This window comes from Onychomys torridus, chromosome 1 (genome assembly GCF_903995425.1).
Source record: "Onychomys torridus chromosome 1, mOncTor1.1, whole genome shotgun sequence".
Classification (NCBI taxonomy): domain Eukaryota; kingdom Metazoa; phylum Chordata; class Mammalia; order Rodentia; family Cricetidae; genus Onychomys; species Onychomys torridus.
In genome coordinates, this window is record NC_050443.1 from 128,036,308 (window position 1) to 128,055,606 (window position 19,299).

At 46.9% G+C, this 19,299-nt stretch overlaps 2 protein-coding genes across 3 annotated transcripts in view; both read right to left on the minus strand.

Moving 5' to 3' along the window:
* Window positions 1-19,299, minus strand: part of LOC118594502 (solute carrier family 22 member 19-like) — a 703,508-nt gene that overhangs the window by 195,678 nt on the left and 488,531 nt on the right. The gene's annotated exons all lie outside the window — the stretch shown is intronic.
* Slc3a2 (solute carrier family 3 member 2) lies at window positions 1,181-19,238 on the minus strand. The gene is made up of 10 exons (XM_036204374.1): window positions 18,996-19,238; window positions 6,999-7,409; window positions 6,411-6,584; window positions 5,483-5,577; window positions 3,311-3,379; window positions 3,134-3,192; window positions 2,799-2,979; window positions 2,570-2,713; window positions 1,722-1,805; window positions 1,181-1,624 (listed from the first exon to the last, which is right to left on the minus strand). Exons 1-10 carry the CDS (start codon window positions 19,105-19,107, stop codon window positions 1,253-1,255), a joined length of 1,701 nt encoding a protein of 566 aa, XP_036060267.1. The 5' UTR covers window positions 19,108-19,238; the 3' UTR covers window positions 1,181-1,252.

Genomic DNA, 19,299 nt, shown 5'->3' on the forward strand with positions numbered 1-19,299 from the left:
TGTCTAACCTTTGACACTGTAATGTAGCAAGTGTAATCAGCTGTTTATGACTTTTTATTGGGCCACACTCATACCTTGGTAGGCCATGGGTTAGAAGTTCGCCTGCTTGGTAGGATGGACTTCCTACAAACCCAACCCCAAACCTCTTGCTCTTTATGGTTTCGTTTTTTCCTTATTTGTGTGCTTTGCCTGCATATATGTATGTAAATCACAGGCAAGTCAGGTGTTGATCCCCTGGAACTGCAGTAAATGATGGTTGTGAGCTGCCACGTGGGTTCTGGGAACTGAACCTGGGTCCTCTGCCAAGGCAGCCAGTGCTCTTCACCTCTGAGCCATCTCCCCAGGCCCCCTTTTTCCTTTTTGATCACTCACAGTAACTATCATACAAAAATGTTCATTCCTTATTTCTTCTCCATCTCCACACAAGAGACTACATACCCTAAGGAAGCAAAGGTTTCGTCTCGTTGGCTTTTTTCTGAAGTGGGGTATGATGTGAGGGATCAGAGGGTGCAGTGCATACTGGGTAGATGCCTCACCACTGAATGAAGGGCCTTGTCTTTGCTCTCTGCTAAGCCCCAGGCCCTGGCAGTGGCAGCCTTCCGGTCATCCCACCCCACTCTTCTTCCTTGAAGAGACAAATTGGCAAAAATGAGAACTGACACCAGGGCGAGAGACCTGAGCTAAGGAAGATAAGGCAAAGCAGGTGACACCTAAGACCTCAGGACACCAGCCAATGGGAGGTGTGGCTGCTGCTCCAGCCCAGACACCTGGCTGCTAACTTTGGAAGGGCCCCTCTCTGCCTTGGTCCCTGAATGATTAATTTAAGAGCTACACACTAGCGAGGCAGAGGCAGGCAGATCTCTGAGTTTGAGACCAGCCTGGTCTACAGAGCAAGTTCCAGGACCACTAGGGTTACACAGAGAAACCTTGTCTCAAAACTGCCCCCCTCCAAACAAACAAACAAACAAAAAAAAAAAAAATTAGGTGCTGGAGCAGCTGTATAGAACTAGCTGAGACTACTGGAGGTAGGCCAAGAGAGAACAGGGAGAGAAAGTGCTGCTTTGACGAGAGATGAAGCAGACAACCTCATTAGGCAGGGGTGATTTTTATTTGAAGACAAAAACACCCAGTGTGAGAACTCATATGTAATCTGCAAAAGTTTAAAAAAAAAAAAAAAAAAAAAAAAAAGAGGAGAGAAAACCCAGAATTCAAAAGGCCTGGGGAGAAGAGAGTAGGTCCTAGACAGGTAGGGTCAAGCCACATAGGGGAAATGTAACAGCAAGCCCTCATGAGGATACAGGCTCAGGTTTTCCAGATTCAGAGAGGTGCCCTCCTCTTGGCTTAGCCGGGTACTGTTGGTACTAAGCAGTAGGTTAGCGCTGGCTGGCAGGCTTATGCCAGCAGGGAGGTTGGAGGCCCCTAGCCTGGCTGACAGGCCCACGTCCTGGAAGTTGAGCACCACCAAGTAACGCTCATTCTGGTCCCAGTGGCGGATGTAGGAGAAGAGGCCAGATGAGGAGGCCAGTGCATGGAAGTCACCATGCAACAGAGAGCGCTCTTTACCCCGACGGTCACTCAGCCACCGGAACTGGGTAAGGAGGGAGCCAGGGTCTTCACTCTGACCCTGAAAATGAAGGACGCACAGAAGGAAGGAGTGAGGGGTCTACTGGACATCTTATAAGCCACCTACCCACCATGAGGGTCAGGCCTAAACTGCTTACCTTCACTGTCATGTTGGCGTTTACGAGTCCTGGGATCTGGGAAAGGCTGGATTCATCCCACGGCATGAATGGGGCCTCCACAGGCTGACAAACAAAAAGTGTGGGACTTTAAAAAGGGATGGGTCCGCTTCCCTTCCTCCCGTTCCTTATTTTCATTTCGTCATTTTGTAAATTTTTCCTGCTGGAAGAGGACTTTGTGGCAGCACCTCATCATGGCACCACACCTGTACCTCTCTGCTTGTGTAGACTCTCACTAAACCATGAGTTTCCAGAGGGCTCAGAGCCTATCAAATGGGTACAGAATACCACTGTCCCAACAAAACACTGGCTTCCATTCTGAACATATTACCAAACACCAGGCATTACCTTTAAAAATAAGTCCTTTGGTCTGGCAAGATGGCTCAATAGAAAAGCACCTGCCATGCAAGCCTGACAACCTGAGTTTGACCCCCCAGAACCCACAAAAAGGCTGAAGGCAAGAATTTACTCCACCAAGCTGTACGCTGATCTCTGTGCATGTACCTACACCATACACACACACACACACACACACACACACACACACACACACACACGCATGAACAGCTGTATCTCCAGCTGAGTTCCACTCCAGGAGAATATGCTACATGATGTCTGAGGCCAGCCCAGGATATACAGTGAATATGACAACAGGAAAACCCTGTTTAAAATATATACACTTGCCACACAGCCCTCAGCATGACTGACAAAAATTTTAACAAAGTTCCACCCCGGGGTTGTTGTCTGTCTGCTGCTATCCACAAGATGCCAAGATGTGATACATAAACAAACACTCTTTCTACACTGTGCTGGGCAGACACAAGTGGTACCTGTCCAGGAAGGACAGCTGCCTGCAGGCCAATCTCATCCCCATAGCTGAAAACAGGGGTCCCTGGCAGAGTGAAGAGCAGCAGCTGGTAGAGTCGGAGGAGCTGAGCTGGTACAGAGGCTGTCAGGAGTCCCGCCTGAGACACCTGGAGGAAGACATGCCTGTGAGCACCTCCACCCCACAAACACCACCTTCCATCTTCCCCTACACCCAACAAGCATGGTACTTACACTCCAGCTGCACCAGTGACTGCCAGTGGCATTCAAATACCGAGTGACTAGCAATTCTGTATGCTCCCCAGTAAAACTGGAATTTGACAGATAGGAGCTAGTCAACAGCAGGTTGCTGGTGGAGTCAAGTATGCTCACGATTTGCTGCAGGTCAGAGGAGTCGGTCCCTGCAATCAAGAGCCTGCACAAAGCAAGGGCAGGAGTGTCATTAGCACAAGGCATAGAGAAGAATAAAAGTGAGCAGTTTTCAAGACCAGGAAACTCCCATTTAAGGGCTTAGCTCTCCAAGGGACTCTCACAATGGGCCGAGCCAGGCAGGGGTGTCGGGTACCTACCTATCCTCACTGAAGTTCTTGGTGATATTCTGCCACTCAGCCAAGTATAAGGATGCATCCTAGCACCAAAAAACAAAACAAAACAACAGCAGAATCAGATAGAGAATATCACCTAGCCCTGGCTGAGACCCACCCGCTCTTCTCACCAAAGCTTTGGCTCACCAAAAGGGCACTCACCATCAGTTTTCCCACATCCCGAACTTGGAACCCATCCACACCATCCTGCAACCAAGAAGTCAGAGCTTCCTGCGGGAGACAAAAGAATAGAGGAGAAAGATGAACACACAAGTAAGCCCTCACCTACCTCAAATTTCCCTGAGACCTCTACAAAACAGGGTTTCACTCTCTCCAAAGGTTAGCCCTTGGTATGCTCTTAGTGTATAATAGCATTTTTCTATTCTTTATTTTTGCCTTTGGCAAATCACATAGCTTCACTTTTAACAGCTACAAAAATGGCCCAAGAGAAAATATGTTTGCACAGCTCTAGCACCTAACACTTGGTATGTAGAATGGAAAGTCCCTCAAATTGGAGATGAAGAAACCTGCTCAGAGAAGCAAGATGTCATGGCCAAGATCTTAATCAGGGAACAGCAGAGACAGAACCTAAAATGTCCATCAAGACCCTGAGGCAAATGTACTTACTCCTCTCCCAGTTTCCTGAGGCCTGGAGAGTGTGTGCTCTCCCACAAGAGCGGGTGGGAGCACCGCCAAGAATGAAAAGTTTGAAATTCAAAGCACAGCCTGAGGGCTGTTGAGACATCTGAAAAGAGGCCAACTCTGCAGAGCAAGCCCAGGCCTGAAGGTTTAAGCCCTGGTTTCAACTGGCACAAAGCACAGAACCACACCCCCTTTCTTCCCTTCCCATCCGCTCTCCATCTTCAGCTGAGGCTACCACCTGAAAACATCACTAGTAGCTTCTTTTTGGCTTAAGACTCGTCTCCAACTCACTACATAACTGAGGCTGTCTTTTAACGTCGGATGCTCCAGCCTCCAACTCTCAAGTGCTAGGACTACAGGCTTTCTCCAGTACTTTGAACTTCCTGATCATAAGACCCCAGCACTTGGAAGGCAAGAGGATCAGGAATTCAAGGTCATCCTCAGCAACAGAGGTCTAAAACACAAATATTCAAGCAACTGGCAAGAGCCAAACTAGATGATTACAGGAGTCTAACCCACGTGCTGAGAATCCAAAATCCTCCCTCAGAATCACAGCTAACAGCAAAGTGTCAGCATCTGCCTCTGCTTTTTTATGTCTGTCCTGGCAGCGCCAGTGTCCTGAAACCTAGGCATCAGAAGCTAGGGTGACCCTGGAAACTTTACCCCCTCCTGATGGCTATACAGTTTAAACCACGACCACAAGGAAAGGCAGATTAGAAAAGATCATTGAAACTTCAAATTTGGAGCACATGAAGTCTCGTTCTTCATTCACAAATCAGCAGTAACAGGTATTTTGTGACATTACAAAACAAATTTTTTAAAAGCTATAAAATACTTAGGATGGGGTCTAGAGAGATGGTTCAGTGGTTACGAGGACCCAGGTTCAGTTCTTAGCACCCACAGGCCAGCTCACAACTGTTTCTAACTTCAGCTCCAGGGGGATCCATCACCCTCTTCTTGGCTTCCTGGGCTACCAGACATGCACATGGTGCACATACATACACGCAGGCAAAATACTCACACCATGAAAAACAAATCTTATTTAAAAAATTCATAGTGGGGCTGGAGATGGCTCATCAATTAAGAGTGCTGTTCTAGAGGACCCGGGTTCAATTCCCAGAACACACATGCAGATCACAGCTGTCTGTAACTTCTGATACAGGGGATCTGATGCCCTCACACAGACATATATGCAAGCAAAACACCAATGCACATAAAATAAAAATAAATAATTAAAAAAATAAACATGTCTATTTAAAAAAAAATTCACAGTGCAGTTAAAAAATTTTTTAAATAATAAAATACTTGGCATAATCCCAGATACATAGTAAGATCCCAGTACTTATAATTCCAGACTGGGCTCCATTCCAAACATAACAAACAAAAACTGGGAAACCAGTCAGATCAGGATTCCCACAGAGAAAGAAAAGACTTCCTATCACAAGGAGAAAAATCAAACTTCCAGACTAACATCTGAGCAATTCCCTTCCTGGCATGGCTTTGCTTCTAGAGTAAAGGAAACACACACACACAAAAAGCAGTCAGAAAAGAAACAAGACAAAACACTGTGCACCGTGGGCCTATCCTTCAGGCCATGGGAGGAGGTATTCCTGATTATGAGAACCTTGCTAAGTGCACACACAAGGCTTGCTGCAAACTAATCCACAGTCTGCCACCAACCATAAAACTCACCTTCACTTTGGCGGCTGCAATGTCAGCCTGAGCAGGGAGGAACCATGCATTCTGGCCCCGGTAGTTGGGAGTGAGGTCCAAAATGACGTGAATGCCTAGAATAACAACCAGTTGAGAGAAATCCTTTGGGGTGAGAAGGAGAAGCAAGGAACCTCAACAGAAGGCTACTAAGTGCACCTATGTACAGTTTGTATCCTGGGCCTGTAGGAACCCCATCAAACCCCTCAGTCAATTTTACAATGGAGCAATTAAGTTTGAGCTACAGGACCTGGGCCCCCCTCAAGAAGTCTTTCAACATGTTTCCATATTGAGGTTTTGGTGTCTTTCTTTTTTTCCCTGGAGACAGAGCTTTATGTGTATGGGCTGACTGGCTGAGGATAGCCTCCTGCATCTACCTCCCAAGTGTTGAGATTATAGGTATACGCTTCGATGTGTTTTACATTGTGCTGGGTAATCAAACTCAGGACTTCTTGGATACTAGGCAAGCACTCTTACCAACATTCTCAGCCCTCCTTATTGAGTTATAAAACAACAGTTGAATCTCTTACACACAAAGAATCCACTTTATAAACTTAAAAGCCATTGATTTCGGCCAGCCATGCTGGCACACTGAAGCCTAGCACTGGAGACCTAGAGCTCTGTCAACTTGCATCCAGCCTGGTCTACATGGTAAGGTACCAGCCAACCAAGCAGAGTTGAGACCCTACCTCAAAACCAAAACAAAAATAGATAAATAAAAAATCACCCAGCCAAGAAGAGAACAGAGTAAGCGGACCGTTTAGTGTGAATCGTAACAAATCTCTCCTGTGCCTGCCCTAGAAACACTCTGAACCAGTCAGGAGTAAACAAGATTTAAAAAAAAAAAACAACTTCTGTCCTGCTTCTCGGCCAGAATGCCAAACCCTTCTGCTTCCTTGGAAAGACCTACTCTTTTTCTTGGCAGATTTCAGGAGGTCTTTAAATTCTTCCTGAGAGCCTAAAGCGGGGTCAATCTGTTTCAAGTCGGTTCCATTGATTTCATCCTTCTCGTTCTTGTGAATCGGGCCCAACACTAGGCCCTTCACCTTCAGGGTGCTCAAGTAGTCCAGATGCTTCTTCAGACCTACAAGGAGGAGAAGGATGAGTTAACCAGTGAGGCATGAGAAGCCTCAGGCCTCCACATTCCCCCCCACTTTCCCCACTCCCTCTAAGGGGGCTGGATCACGAGACAAAGCGGCTGACGCAAGGAGACTCGCACTTTACTTCAGAAACTGGTTTGAACTAGCTCAGGCGCCTCGTGGTTGTGGGGGGGGGGGGATGCTGAGTCAGCCACCCTCAGGAAGAAGGAGGGTAGGTTAGAGTTTGGTTTTTAAAGAAAGGAAGGAGTCACTGTTGGCCAGGGAGTGATCTCAGAACACAGGGAGCAGCGGAGAACCATCTGAGTCCGTCCAGAGAGGGAGAGGAGGGAGGAGAGCAGCAGACGGCCCGGTTAAACGAGGGCACATGGAGAGGGGATGAGGGTGTGCACCCCACTCACCGGCTAGGCCGCCCTCGTTCGGGCCTACGAAGGCCTCAAGGTTGCCGACGCGATAGAGGGCGCCCTTGTGCCACCATCTCTGAACCGGCAGCTCACGGCAGCGCGGCGCCCGAACGATGATGACCACGGCGCCCGCCAGCATGCCAAGCCAGCCGAGCCAGAAGAGCAGCAGCAGCGCCCAGCGGGTGCGCACCCAGCCCGGGCTGCCGGCTACCTTCAACAGCTCCTCCTTGGACAGGCCTGTGAACTTGGCCCCGGCCTCCGCCTCGTCTTCGGCCACCTTGATCTTCACCAGGCCGTTCTTCTCCCCTGCCGCCGCCCCGGCCGCGGCATTCATAGGCTGCTTCTCGGGTTCTATCTCGTTCAGCTCCACCTCCTTCATGTCCACTTCGGTGTCCTGGCTCATGGTGCCTGCAGATCGAGGGACACGACACGGCTTGTGGTCAGTGGGGCTCGAATCCCGCCTGGACCTCCGAGTACAGAGAGCTGTCCCACGATTGTGAGGCGGGCTCAGCTTTCCTAACTGCTTCTGCCGCCGGGCGGGACCGCGGCGGGGAAGTGACCCGGGAGCTCCGCCCTAGTCCGCCCCTTAAAGGGATGCCGTGAAATACTTTCTCGACTCCAGCAGCTACAGTGTGCAGCCTCGCCGCTTGAACCTCTATCCCTAGCGCTTCTTCCGGCCAGAGTCTGGGGAAACTGAACACGTAGTCAATCACTTACAGCATAACAAACTCTAATTCGTCCCGACCAAGTTCCAAAGCCCCTCCTCCGACCCTCAGGCACCACCCCTGCAAGGCCTCCCTCCTCTCAGCAGGATGGCACCCATCCCCATCCACACCTATCATGCCTTCGCCCCAGGCAGGACTCGGCTAACCCCGGACTCTCCAACTTCACCCAGACCCTTGCACACTGAGGCAACTACATGCCACCTCTGCTTTCCCACACCAGGTCTTGTCTTCTGAGACTCAGGGCGAAGTCTCAGCTCAGGTCCTGGATTCTCCCTCGGGGCTTACTCCCACGCACCTTTCAAGGCTCTGAATTTAATTCCTCAGGCAGCAACTATTGACTGAGCACCCACTCCAATCTTCTGTTCATCAATTGCATAGAACTAACTCTACTCCGTTCTTCTCCCTGATCTAAGATTAATCTGCAGTCGAGAACGCAGTGGAAGTGGACACTACCCTTCTTATCCTACCTTAGCTACTAGTGAGCGAATGCTGGGCACCTGGGCATCAGACACCCACAAGAGACTAACGGGGCTGTGACCAACATTCCAAGGCATTCAGGCACTCTGAATATCCACGGTGTTCTGACTCTTACTCACCTTCCAGTACTCTCAAACCCTCCAGTGGGCCAGGCTTCCTACTTGACTGTGCTAGGCCCTTGGAGGCAGTTTAGTTCCCTCACACTTTGGAAGCTTCCCAAATTCCCTCCAAGAGGTCCTTAGCAAGAGGAAAGGTAAATGGGGCGGACTGAGTTCACAGCAGGGACAACTGGACATCAACACTAGGAGGTGGCAACACTCTCAGGAACATCTTGTTCTTTACAGCCAGTTGAGTTATTTTCAGAGAGGAGCTTAAGGAAACGGGTCCTTTCTCCCTCTCCCACCTAGGCTGGCAGCCAAGATTGCTATATATTTGGAAGAAAGCAGAAGCCAAGATCTGAACAGTAGAAAGGGGTGTGAAACGTCTCATTACCTGCCTTTCAAATTCCCAAAAGTCCTCCCCAGCCTCTCTAGAGAAAAGCCTACATATCAGCTCCTAGGAAGAGGCAACGTGAGTAAAGGTTAGGTTTCATGCCAGTGTTCACAGATGATAAGAGGTCTACCTTGCCCTGGGCATGCCAGATAAGAGAGGTTCAGGACAGACTTATACTCAGCATGGAAGCTCCAGGTTTGAGGAGCCGTGTAAGCAGAAGCATCCTTGAGATGGTTCGATGGAATGCTCCTAGAAACATGGCATGTTCATCTGGTAAATGTGCTTGTCCGCCAAGCCTGACAATCTAAGTTCAATCCACATGGTGGAAAGAGAACTGACTCCCAAAAGTTGTCCTCTGACCTCTACATGCTCACAAACAAAATTTTAAGGTAACATAGCATCTCCCAGCCCCCACAGGTCAAGATGGCAGAAATCACTTCCTAACTGTCTTAGAGAAGCGAACTCACCTCCTCAATCTTTTCACCCAGCACAGCTTCCCAATCACTACTGTCCAGCCACACCAACTTTCCAGCACCGGCCAATCTCATAAGACACAGGGTGTTTCCAGCCGTATGCCTCTTGTATATGCTGTTGCCCTGCTGTGAGAGAGAGCACTTACCTGGAGTGACTTTCTCTCCACCTGTCTTTATCACTGCTGCAATCCAGGGCCCACCATTGTTGTCTCTGCTTCCTTGTCTAAGTGTCTGCCCTTGAAGAGAACTGGTGAGAGCCTTATGCTATTTGTCAATCAGTTTGTCTTCTCAGGCACTGTCCTCTAAGCCCTTCACACATGTTTGGTAAATGAGTGGATGAACTGTAGGATTCAAACCCACTCTTCCCTTCTTAGAAGCAAGTAAACAAAGTTAAGCACCACTATATCAAGATGAAGTGGTTTGTGTAAAAGCAAACTAAGTCTTGTTACTGTTCAAACTAAAACAAAATGGTAGCAATGGAGGACAGGAAAAAAGACTATAGAGAAAGAGGCCAGAGGTACCAGGCATGGTGGTATATGCATACAATCCAAGCATTTGGGAATTGGAGATAGGAGGATTAGGAGTTCAAGGCCAGCCTCAGAAGCACAGTGAGCCAAGTCCGGGCTACAGGAGACTCTGGCATGACAGAGAGGAGAGAAAGAGGAAAAAGAAGAAGGAGTTCAAGACTCCAGAGGTAAACAGAGAGCTTCATATCCTGCTAGTGTGTGTTGACTAAACTTTTAGAGCTGGGAATGCAGTTCAAAGGAGGGGAATTACCTACCATGTGCAAGACCCAGAGTTCAGTCTGCAGCACCACAGGCACTGAAAAGTGAAGGGCTATGGATGTAGCTCAGTTGGTAAAGTGCCTGCTTAAAACATGGAAAGTGGGTTCTGGGCTCTGTCCCTACCACCACATGAACCAGACACAGGAAGCCCAGGCCTGTAACCTTAACACTCAAAGGGGAGGCAGGAGAAGTTCAAAGTACCATCAACGACACAGCAACTTTGAGGCCAGCCCGAGCTTCATGAAACCCTGACTCAGAAACAAGCAACAGCAAAGACAAAAACAAAGTAAATACAATAGACAGATAACGCCAGGAGTAGATGATGTGAGGGCTAAGTCCAAGGAAAGGCTCAGAGGAGGCACACACCGAAGCCGGCAGGCAAGCTCTCCTGAGAGGAGCATCTTCCTCATTCAGAAGCTAGTGGTAGCCCCTCTGCTGTCTAGAGCTGACACTGAGAAAGGGAGAGACATAGCTGAGCCACTGAAGAGGCACAGGTGTGTGGGAATGAACCACCACATCCATCACATGTACCCAAAGCACATACAGAAAACCCTATCAGGAGCTGAATACTGTCTGACTCTATCAATCCCAATGTCACACAGACCCCGCAGGTCTTGGATAACATGAAACGCTTCTTCCAGGCTGAAGCGAAGCAAAAACTGGAAGTAATAAAACCTGGTAGCCTAGACACCCCCATTGGAACCGTTATTTATGCATCATGCAAAAAAGCGCCTATAGAGAGTGTCCTGAATAGACTACACGAAAGAAGAAATGAAGGATTTGTGGGTGCCAGTCACATTCTGAAACAGCCTTGAAAAACTAAGTAGGAGGAAGCTTGGTGTGAGAAACACCTGGAATCCTAGCACTTTGGAAGCCCCAAGCAGGAAGATCACAAGTTCCAAACCAACCTGGGCTACAGAGGGAAACATGATCTCAAAAATAACAGCCGGGATGGAGAGATGGCTCAGTGGTTAGGAGCAATAACTGCTCTTCCATAGAACCAGAGTTCAATTCCCAGGACCCACATGGCAGCTAAAAACAGTCTGTAATTCCAGTTCCAGGGGCTCCTGTGTCCTCTCCTGGCCTCCAAGGGCACTGCACACACATGGTGTACAGAAACATACACACAGGCAAAAAACACGCATACACATAAACAAATATTTTTGATTAATTTTTCTGTCTATTAATTAGACTGGCGGTGTAGCTCAGTAGTAGGAGCACTTGCCAAGCACACATAAGGCCTGTGTCCAATCTTCAGAACCATAAAAATACAGATAAAATTAACTTGGGGCTGGGAAGATGGCTAAGCCACTGCTGTCAAGTATGACCTGAATGTAATCCCGGGACTCGCATGGTGGAGGAGAGAAATGCCTCTCAAAAATGGTCTTCTGAACTCCACACTTGCTACATGGCACCTGCTCACACAAGTAAGTAAATAAACACAAATATATTATTAAATAAATAAATGCGGCTAGCACATGCCTTTAATCCCAGTACTAGGGAGGCAGATTTTTTTGAGTTCAAGGCCAGCCTGGTCTACAAAGCAAGTTCCAGGAAAGCCAGGGTTACACAGAGAAACCCTGCTGTGGGATGTCCTATATGTTGTGAATAAATAAAATGCTGATTGGCCAGTAACCAGGCAGGAAGTATAGGATAGGCAGGACAAACAGACAGGAGAGGCTGGGAGGTGGAAGTCTGGAGGAGACACCAGCCTGCCATCCAGGGAGCAGCAGGTAAAGCCACAGAACACATGGCGACATATAGATTAATAGAAATGGGCTGAGTTTAAGTGTAAGAGCTAGACAATGGTAGACCTGAACTAATGGCTGAGCAGTTTAAATAATATAAGTGTCTGTGTGTTTATTTTATAAGTGGGCTATGGGACTGCTGGGGCTTGGCGGGACCCGGAGAGAAACTCTCTAGCAACAAAACCCTGTCTCAAAAAATCAAAAATATGCCCGGGGGTGGTGGTGGCGGCGGCGGTGGTGGCGGCGGCGGTGGTGGTGGCGGCGGCGGTGGTGGCGGCGGCGGTGGTGGCGGCGGCGGCGGCGGCGCACACCTGTAATCCCAGCACTTGGGAGGCAGAGGGGGGGTGGATCTCTATGAGTTCGAGGCCAGCCTGGTCTACAGAGCTAGTCCAGGACAGGCTCCAAAAGCTACAGAGAGAACCCTGTCTCAAAAAACAAAACAAAAACAAAAAACAAAACAAAAAAATCAAAAATGTAAAATATAAAATAAATGCATAGTATTAGAAGCATAGCTTAGTGGTACAGTGTATGTTTAGCATGTTCAAGTTGGATCCCTAAAACAAACTAAGACAGACAGACAGAACCCCCCCACCCTAGACGTTTGCACATTTCCTTTTTCCACTACAAGCAGGCAGTGCCTCTTGCTACCAGGTGGGACGAGGTTGTTCTTTGGCCAAACATTCATTCATGAGCACTCTAACAGCAAGCTCATTGATTAATAACCAGTGATGGAGGGCCAGTTGAGACTGGAAAAGGATCAGTAAAAAATATAGAGGGAGACTGAGGCACGAGGAGTAAGAGTTCAAAAGCAGCCCAAGCTCTCAAAAACCAAATGTGTGTATATAACTTAGTGGTTAGAGCGCCACCTAGCACATACATACCTATCCATCATCTGTCTATCTCTACCTATCTACCATCTATGCATCTGAAACAATAAAACAGTAATTACATCTTGAATCCTATTTGTGTCTGATACTCTGCTAGGTAATAGGGAGATGATTCACTTGCATAAGATCAAATCAGGAATTTTGTGGCTGGTAGGAGTGGTGGGTCAGGCTCGGGGGAGGGAACTGGTGAGACAGCTTAGCAAGTAAAGGCACTTGCTTTGAAGCCTGGTGGTTAGTCCCTGGGACTCACATATATAGAGATGACCTGTATTGTATCTCTGGGACTCATACAGTAAGAGACACAATTTCTGAAAGTTGCCCTCTGACCTTTACATGTGTACTGTGGCATACCTGCACACACACACACACACACACAATTGCAATAAAGATTTATTTAAAAATGGGGCTGGAGAGATGGCTCAGAGGTTAAGAGCACTGACTATTCTTCCAGAGATCCTGAGTTCAATTCCCAACAACCACATGGTGGCTCACAACCATCTGTAATGAGATCTGGTGCCCTCTTCTGGCCTGCAGGAATACATGCAGACAGAACACTGTATACAACATAATAAATAAATCTTTAAAAAAAATATATAGCCAGGCGGTGGTGGCGAATGCCTTTAATCCCAGCACTAGGGAGGCAGAGGCAAGTGGATCTCTGTGAGTTCGAGGCCAGCCTGGTCTACAAAGTGAGTTCCAGGAAAGGTGCAAAACTACAGAGAAACCCTGTCTCAAAAACCTAAATAAATAAATAATAAAAATAAAATAAAAAATAAACGGTCAACTTTAATTAACAACTTGACATAACCCGGAATCACCTGGGAAGAGAGTCCCAATGAGGGATTATCCACATTGGTCTGACCTGTAGCCATGTCTATGGTGGACTGTCTTACTTAAATTAACTGACTGATGTAGAAATACAAAACCCATGTATATGGCATCCTTCATTCCTCATTCCATACAAGGTCCCCAATTGTCTCAGAGTAGTGAAGTTGAGCTGAGCACAAGCAAACAAACAGATGACCAGGAAGGCATCCATTCATTTTTCTTCTTGGCCTTCCTGATAATGATGGACTGTAACCTGAAACTGTAAGCTATAATAAACCACTCTCTCTCCTAAATTGCCTTTTGTCAAGGTACTTTATCACAGCAACAGGCAGGAAACTAGGGCAGAAACACATTGGTAAGGAACAGGGTCTCTTTCCAGCAGTGCTAGCCAAGCTGGACGGCAGCCTGAGGGCAGTGGGAAGCACTAAAGGACTGGGAGGTGAGAGGTGAGCTCAGACAATTTTTTAAAGAGGTTTTATTTTGTTTGCATGTATGTCTGTGCACCATGTACATGTCTGGTGTCCTTGGAGACCAGATGTGTGTCAGATCCCCTGGAACTGAAATTACCGATGGTTGTTAGCTGCCATAGGGGTGCTGGGAATTGAACACCCTAGCCACAAAGTAAAAAATGAACTAGAAGGGAAGAACTGCAGTGTGACCGTTTATGGTTAAAACAAACGTACAAACAACTAGGGGTGAGGCTAGGGATGTAGCTCAATTAGTAGAAGGCTTGCCAGCATTAAAAAAATCCTAGTTTTGGACAGGTAGTGGTGGTATATGCCTATAATCCCAGCACTCAAGAGGCAGAGGCAGGTGGATGTCTGTGAGTTCGAGGCCAGGCTGCTCTACAAAGCATGTTCCAGGACAGCCAGAGCTGTTACATAGAGAAACCCTGTCTCAAAAAAACAAAAATAACAAACAAACAAACAAACAAGTCATGGGTTTGAACCTCACCACCTCATAAAACTGGTGTCCTGGCACATACCTGTAATCCCAGTACTTAGGGGGTAGAGGCTAAGAATTGACAAGAGACATTAGCCCACTCAAGCATGTGGCTCTGGCAGGCCTTGCCCTTCTTCCCCATTCCCTCTGCCTTGCTAAAAACCATCAGATTATATTCCTAAAGCTAGCCACCAAGGTCTATTCCCTTATTTGGCCACTTCCTCCTCCTGAGGCTGACTACCAAAACCCAGCAATCAAAACCCCCCTTTGATTTACCTAATTAACATGCCCAACTAAAATAAAACACCTCATCCTAACATGGGGTTTCCCCCTTCCCCTTACAAAGCTTATGTGCCATGTCTGTCTCCCCTCTAACCAGAGGCAGTTCTTTGTCCTCTGAGACAAATATCCCTCTCCCTTTCCTCCTTCCCCTTCCCCCTCATCCCCTATCTGCATCCTAACCCATTTGAACACAGACCTCACAGACCTCTCCTTTTTCTCTTCTTCTTTTCTATGTTTATTTATTTACTCTCTCTCTCCTCTTTTTTTTTAAAGATGTATTTATTTATTATGTATACAGAAGATGGCACCAGATCTCATTACAGATGGTTGTGAGCCACCATGTGGTTGCTGGGAATTGAACTCAGGACCTCTGGAAGAGCAGTCGGTGATCTTAACCTCTGAGCCATCTCTCCAGCCCCTTCTTCTTCTTCTTCTTCTTTTTTTTTTTAATATTTATTTATTATGCATACAGAAGAGGGCGCCAGATCTCATTACAGATGGTTGTGAGCCACCATGTGGTTGCTGGGAATTGAACTCAGGACCTCTGGAAGAGCAGCCGGTGCTCTTAACCTCTGAGCCATCTCTCCAGCCCTCCTTTTTTTCTTCTTAAGAATGACACCTGCAGGGTCATTTGCTGCTGTTTTTCTGCTTGAATCAGAAAGCGGCCACTTGAACATTTCTTCCCTGCTTGATAAAGGACCTGTGAACACAGATGTTTGGGTGGGTCTCTGCCTAGTCTGGGGTCTGAAGGGAGCCCCACTGTGTGGGAGTCCTTTTCAAATATAGCAGTCATAGAATGCCCAAATCAGCAGACAATAAAAAAGTTACAAATATTTACTACTAGACAGTTAATCTCCAACGAAGGTGGCCTGCTTTTCATCAATACACTCTTGCATATCCCCAAGATCTGGATAATTTCCTTAATGGGTCAAAAGTAGAGATTACAGTACCTAAGTAACAGCTCTGCCCCAGTAGCCAGGTAGTGATTTGGGGTAATTTAATATAATATTCACTTTTCTCATATGGAATTATTTTGTTTCGGTTGCTTTTGTTTTCTTTTTAACTTTAATTTATGTAATTCTGTGTAAATATATACCACATATGTGTAAATGCCCAAGGAGGCCAGAAGAGGGGGGCTATATTCCCTGGAGCTGGAGTTACAGGTGGCTGTAAATGACACAACATGGGTGTTAGGAACTGAGCTTGGGTCCTCTAAAAGAACAGCATTTGATCTTAACTCCTGAGCTATCACTTTAGCCCTGTTATAAACACTCCAGAACCCATATTAAAAAAAAAAAAAATAGCCGGGAGGTGGTGGCACATCCCAGCACTCAGGGGGCAGGGGAAGGCGGATCTCTGTGAGTTAGAGACCAGCCTGCTCTACAGAGGGAGATCCGGGACAGCCAGGGCTGTTACACAGAGAAATCCTGTCTTGAAAAATCCAAAAGAAAAAAGAAAAAGAAAGGAAGAAAGAGGGAGGGAGGGAGAGAGGAAGGGAGGGAGGGAGGGAGGAAAGAAGGAGACTGGAGAAATTGCTCCGTGGTTAAGAGCGCCAACTGCTTGTCCAGAGGACCCTAGTTCAGTTCATAGCACCTAGATGGCAGCTCACAGCCATCGGTTGACTCCAGCCTCACAGGATCCAAGTACCTCATCTAGTCTCTATGGACTGCATGCACATGGTGCACAGACATGCATGCAGGCTAAACACACATATAAAATTGTTTGTGGTGGTGCTGGCTTGCAGTCCTCCAGCCAGGGAAACAAAGGCTAGCCTAGCCAGGTCAAAAGAAAGGAAAAAAGGGGGGTGGGCTCTTGTAGTAGATAGCCATCCCAGCCTTGGCCTGGAAGTTCCAACCCCCATTGAGGCTTCAGTAATGGTCACGCCCACAAGGCGGGGCTAAGGGAGGAAGCTGAAGACCCAGGATCGAGAGGAGAGGCCTTGCTTGGTTCCAGGACCCTGGATGCTGGACGCAGGAGGTAGACCGAGCAGAGTTCTCTAGAGAACACCGTCGGACTGCGCCATACCTTTGCCAGACCCTACAACCTATCCCTTCATTTGTAAGTACCCCACAAAATAAACCTCCCTTTTAACTATGTGGAGTGGCCTTAATAATTTCACCAATAGGCTCTAGCTATATGTCATGGTACCACCCTCTCCTAGCCTATTTGGGCACTAGGCACACATATGGTACACTTGTATAGAGGCAAAACACAGACATAAAATAAATAAATCTGAAACAAAACAAAAAAAATTACTGGGGATTGAAGAGTGGTCAAGATGTTTTGTTGCTCCAGGTTCAGCTGCCAGCACCCACACGGTAGTTCACAAGCATTCTAACTCCAGTTTCAGGGGACCCAGTGCCACTGTGAGTTCCAGGCTCACATGTAATCCGCATACATGCATGCAGGCGAAACAGTCATACTCATAAAACAAAAATAGTAAATTTAAATCAATGGCTTCTGGCCTGCTAGGAGACATAGTTTATCTGTGGTATTAAGTTTTCATGTGACAACTAGGGAAAAGACTATCCTTTTTCCAGTGGACAGGGTCACAAGGAAAGATAAGCAGGCCCAAAGATTATTTATCTATTACTGTGTATTTGCTTGCTCCACAAATTATCATGCAAACAGAACTACATGCAAAAGCATCAAGATGAGATGCACACAGGTATGGTAGTTTCTGTCCAGTCCATTGCCACTTGAAGTGTACTCTCAAACTGTTCTTTAAAAAAAAAGGGAGGGGATGTTGGGGATTTAGCTCAGTGGTAGAGTGCTTGCCTAGCAAGCATAAGGCCCTGGGTTCGATCCTCAGCTCAAAAAAAAAAAAAAAAAATTATGAAGGCTGGAGAGACGGCTCAGAGGTTAAGAGCACTGACTGCTCTTCCAGAGGTCCTGAGTTCAATTCCCAGCAACCACATGGTAGTTCACAACCATTTGTAATGAGATCTGGCTCCCTCTTCTGGCCTGCAGGCATACATGCAGACAGAACACTGTATACATAATAAATAAATAAATCTTAAAAAAAATTATGAGCCTGGCATGGTGGTGCACATCTTTAATCTCAGTGCTTGGGAAGGAGAAGCAGAAGAATCTCTTTAAGTTCAAGGCTGGTTCTGCATAATGAGTTCCAGGACAACCAGGGCTATGTAGAGACCCTGTCTCAAAAAAATTTATTTTTTTCAATTGTGTGTACACACGAGTCTCTGCACATGAATACAAGTGCCCTCAAAGGCCAGTTGGATCCACTGGAAATGGAATTATGGGCAGTTGTGAGTCACTTGACATGGGTCAAGAACTATTTAATTAATTTATAATTTATTTATTTATTATTTATTTATTGGTTTTTCAAGACAAAAGGTTTCAACTATGTAGCCCTGGCTGGCCTGGAACTTATTATGTAGAATATGCTGGCCTCAACTTTGCCTCCCTAGTGCTGGGATTAAAAGCATGTATCAAAGTGCCCAGCATCTTTTTTTATTAAATTTTAAATTTATTTATTTTAGGTATTTGAGTGTTTTGCCTGCACGCATGTATAAGTACTGCATGTGTACCAGATGCCCTTAGAGGCTAGATGTGGATATTAGAATTGCAGATAGCTGTGAAATGAACCAGGGTCTGCTTCAAGAGCAACCAGCGATGGTTTTGGAATCAAGCTGTCTGGATTTATACCTTGGATCTGATATTGCTTATTTGGGTAACGTTCAGCTTAATCTCTTTAGGCCTCAGGTTCCTCATCTATGACTTTACCTTAACACCTTCCATCTTGAATAGCAGGATTATTAAATTAAGTCATGCATTAGAACCACTACAACGAAAGCATATGCACATAGATGTTTGCTATAAATGACTAATGATGTGATGATGTTGCTGCATAGTCTCAATAACCAATCTATAGCTAACTGTGACCTAGATAATTGTTAAATTTTAAGAACCTCCACCCAGAGCTCTTAGATATAAGACTACCTATGTATAAAATGAGGGTTGTCGATGTCCCTACCTCTTGGTATTGTGGACAATATAGGGTGCTTGAAACAATAAGCCCATTTGTGTGGAGAGGTATCAGACTCAGTAGTAGAGCGCTTGTCTACACATGCATGTAGTCTCAGGTTTAATCTATAGCACTGTTTAAGAACAAAAACATGCAACATGCTCCATAAATGACTCCTAATGTTGGCCCTACTTCATTCGGGCCAAGATCATGGAGAAAACAGACTAGACAGCAAAACACGGAGGGTCAAAAACCAAAAACCAAAAATCTGTCTCCAGAATGACGCGGGGCTTCGAGGCCTGATTTTGTTTCCTTAAACGGCTCCATGCAAGGGATCTCCAACCGAGCTCAGCCAGGGGCCCAGTACCTGAGTCGCCCCCTGCGCTGACAGCCTGGACATCAGGCCCCGTCTGCTTGCTGGGCGGCTGGCGGGAAACCGAGACGCCGCCGGTGGAGTGTTCATTAGGTTCGGGATCCATAGCGATGGATCTTTATCTTGAGGGCATGGGTTCACGTAAAGGTATGGGCACAGTGGCCGAAACCCAGACAGTCAGGCCGCCGTGCATACGAAGCCAAACCTCAAGCGATGACGTCTCATCTGCAATGGGTTGGAACCGCCTAGCCGCAGCGCCGAGGGCGTGACGCCGCACTCCGCTACAGCGCCTGCGCCT

What these genes read in the sequence shown, in the direction of transcription:
- Slc3a2 (XM_036204374.1), bottom strand. Translation starts at nt 19,107, where the DNA reads ATGGATCCCGAACCTAATGAACACTCCACCGGCGGCGTCTCGGTTTCC. An exon ending in CAGCGCAGGGGGCGACTCAG is followed by an intron (nt 7,410 to 18,995) that starts GTACTGGGCCCC and finishes CTCGATCTGCAG; the next exon opens with GCACCATGAGCCAGGACACC. An exon ending in TTGCAGCCGCCAAAGTGAAG is followed by an intron (nt 3,380 to 5,482) that starts GTGAGTTTTATG and finishes TGTCTCCCGCAG; the next exon opens with GAAGCTCTGACTTCTTGGTT.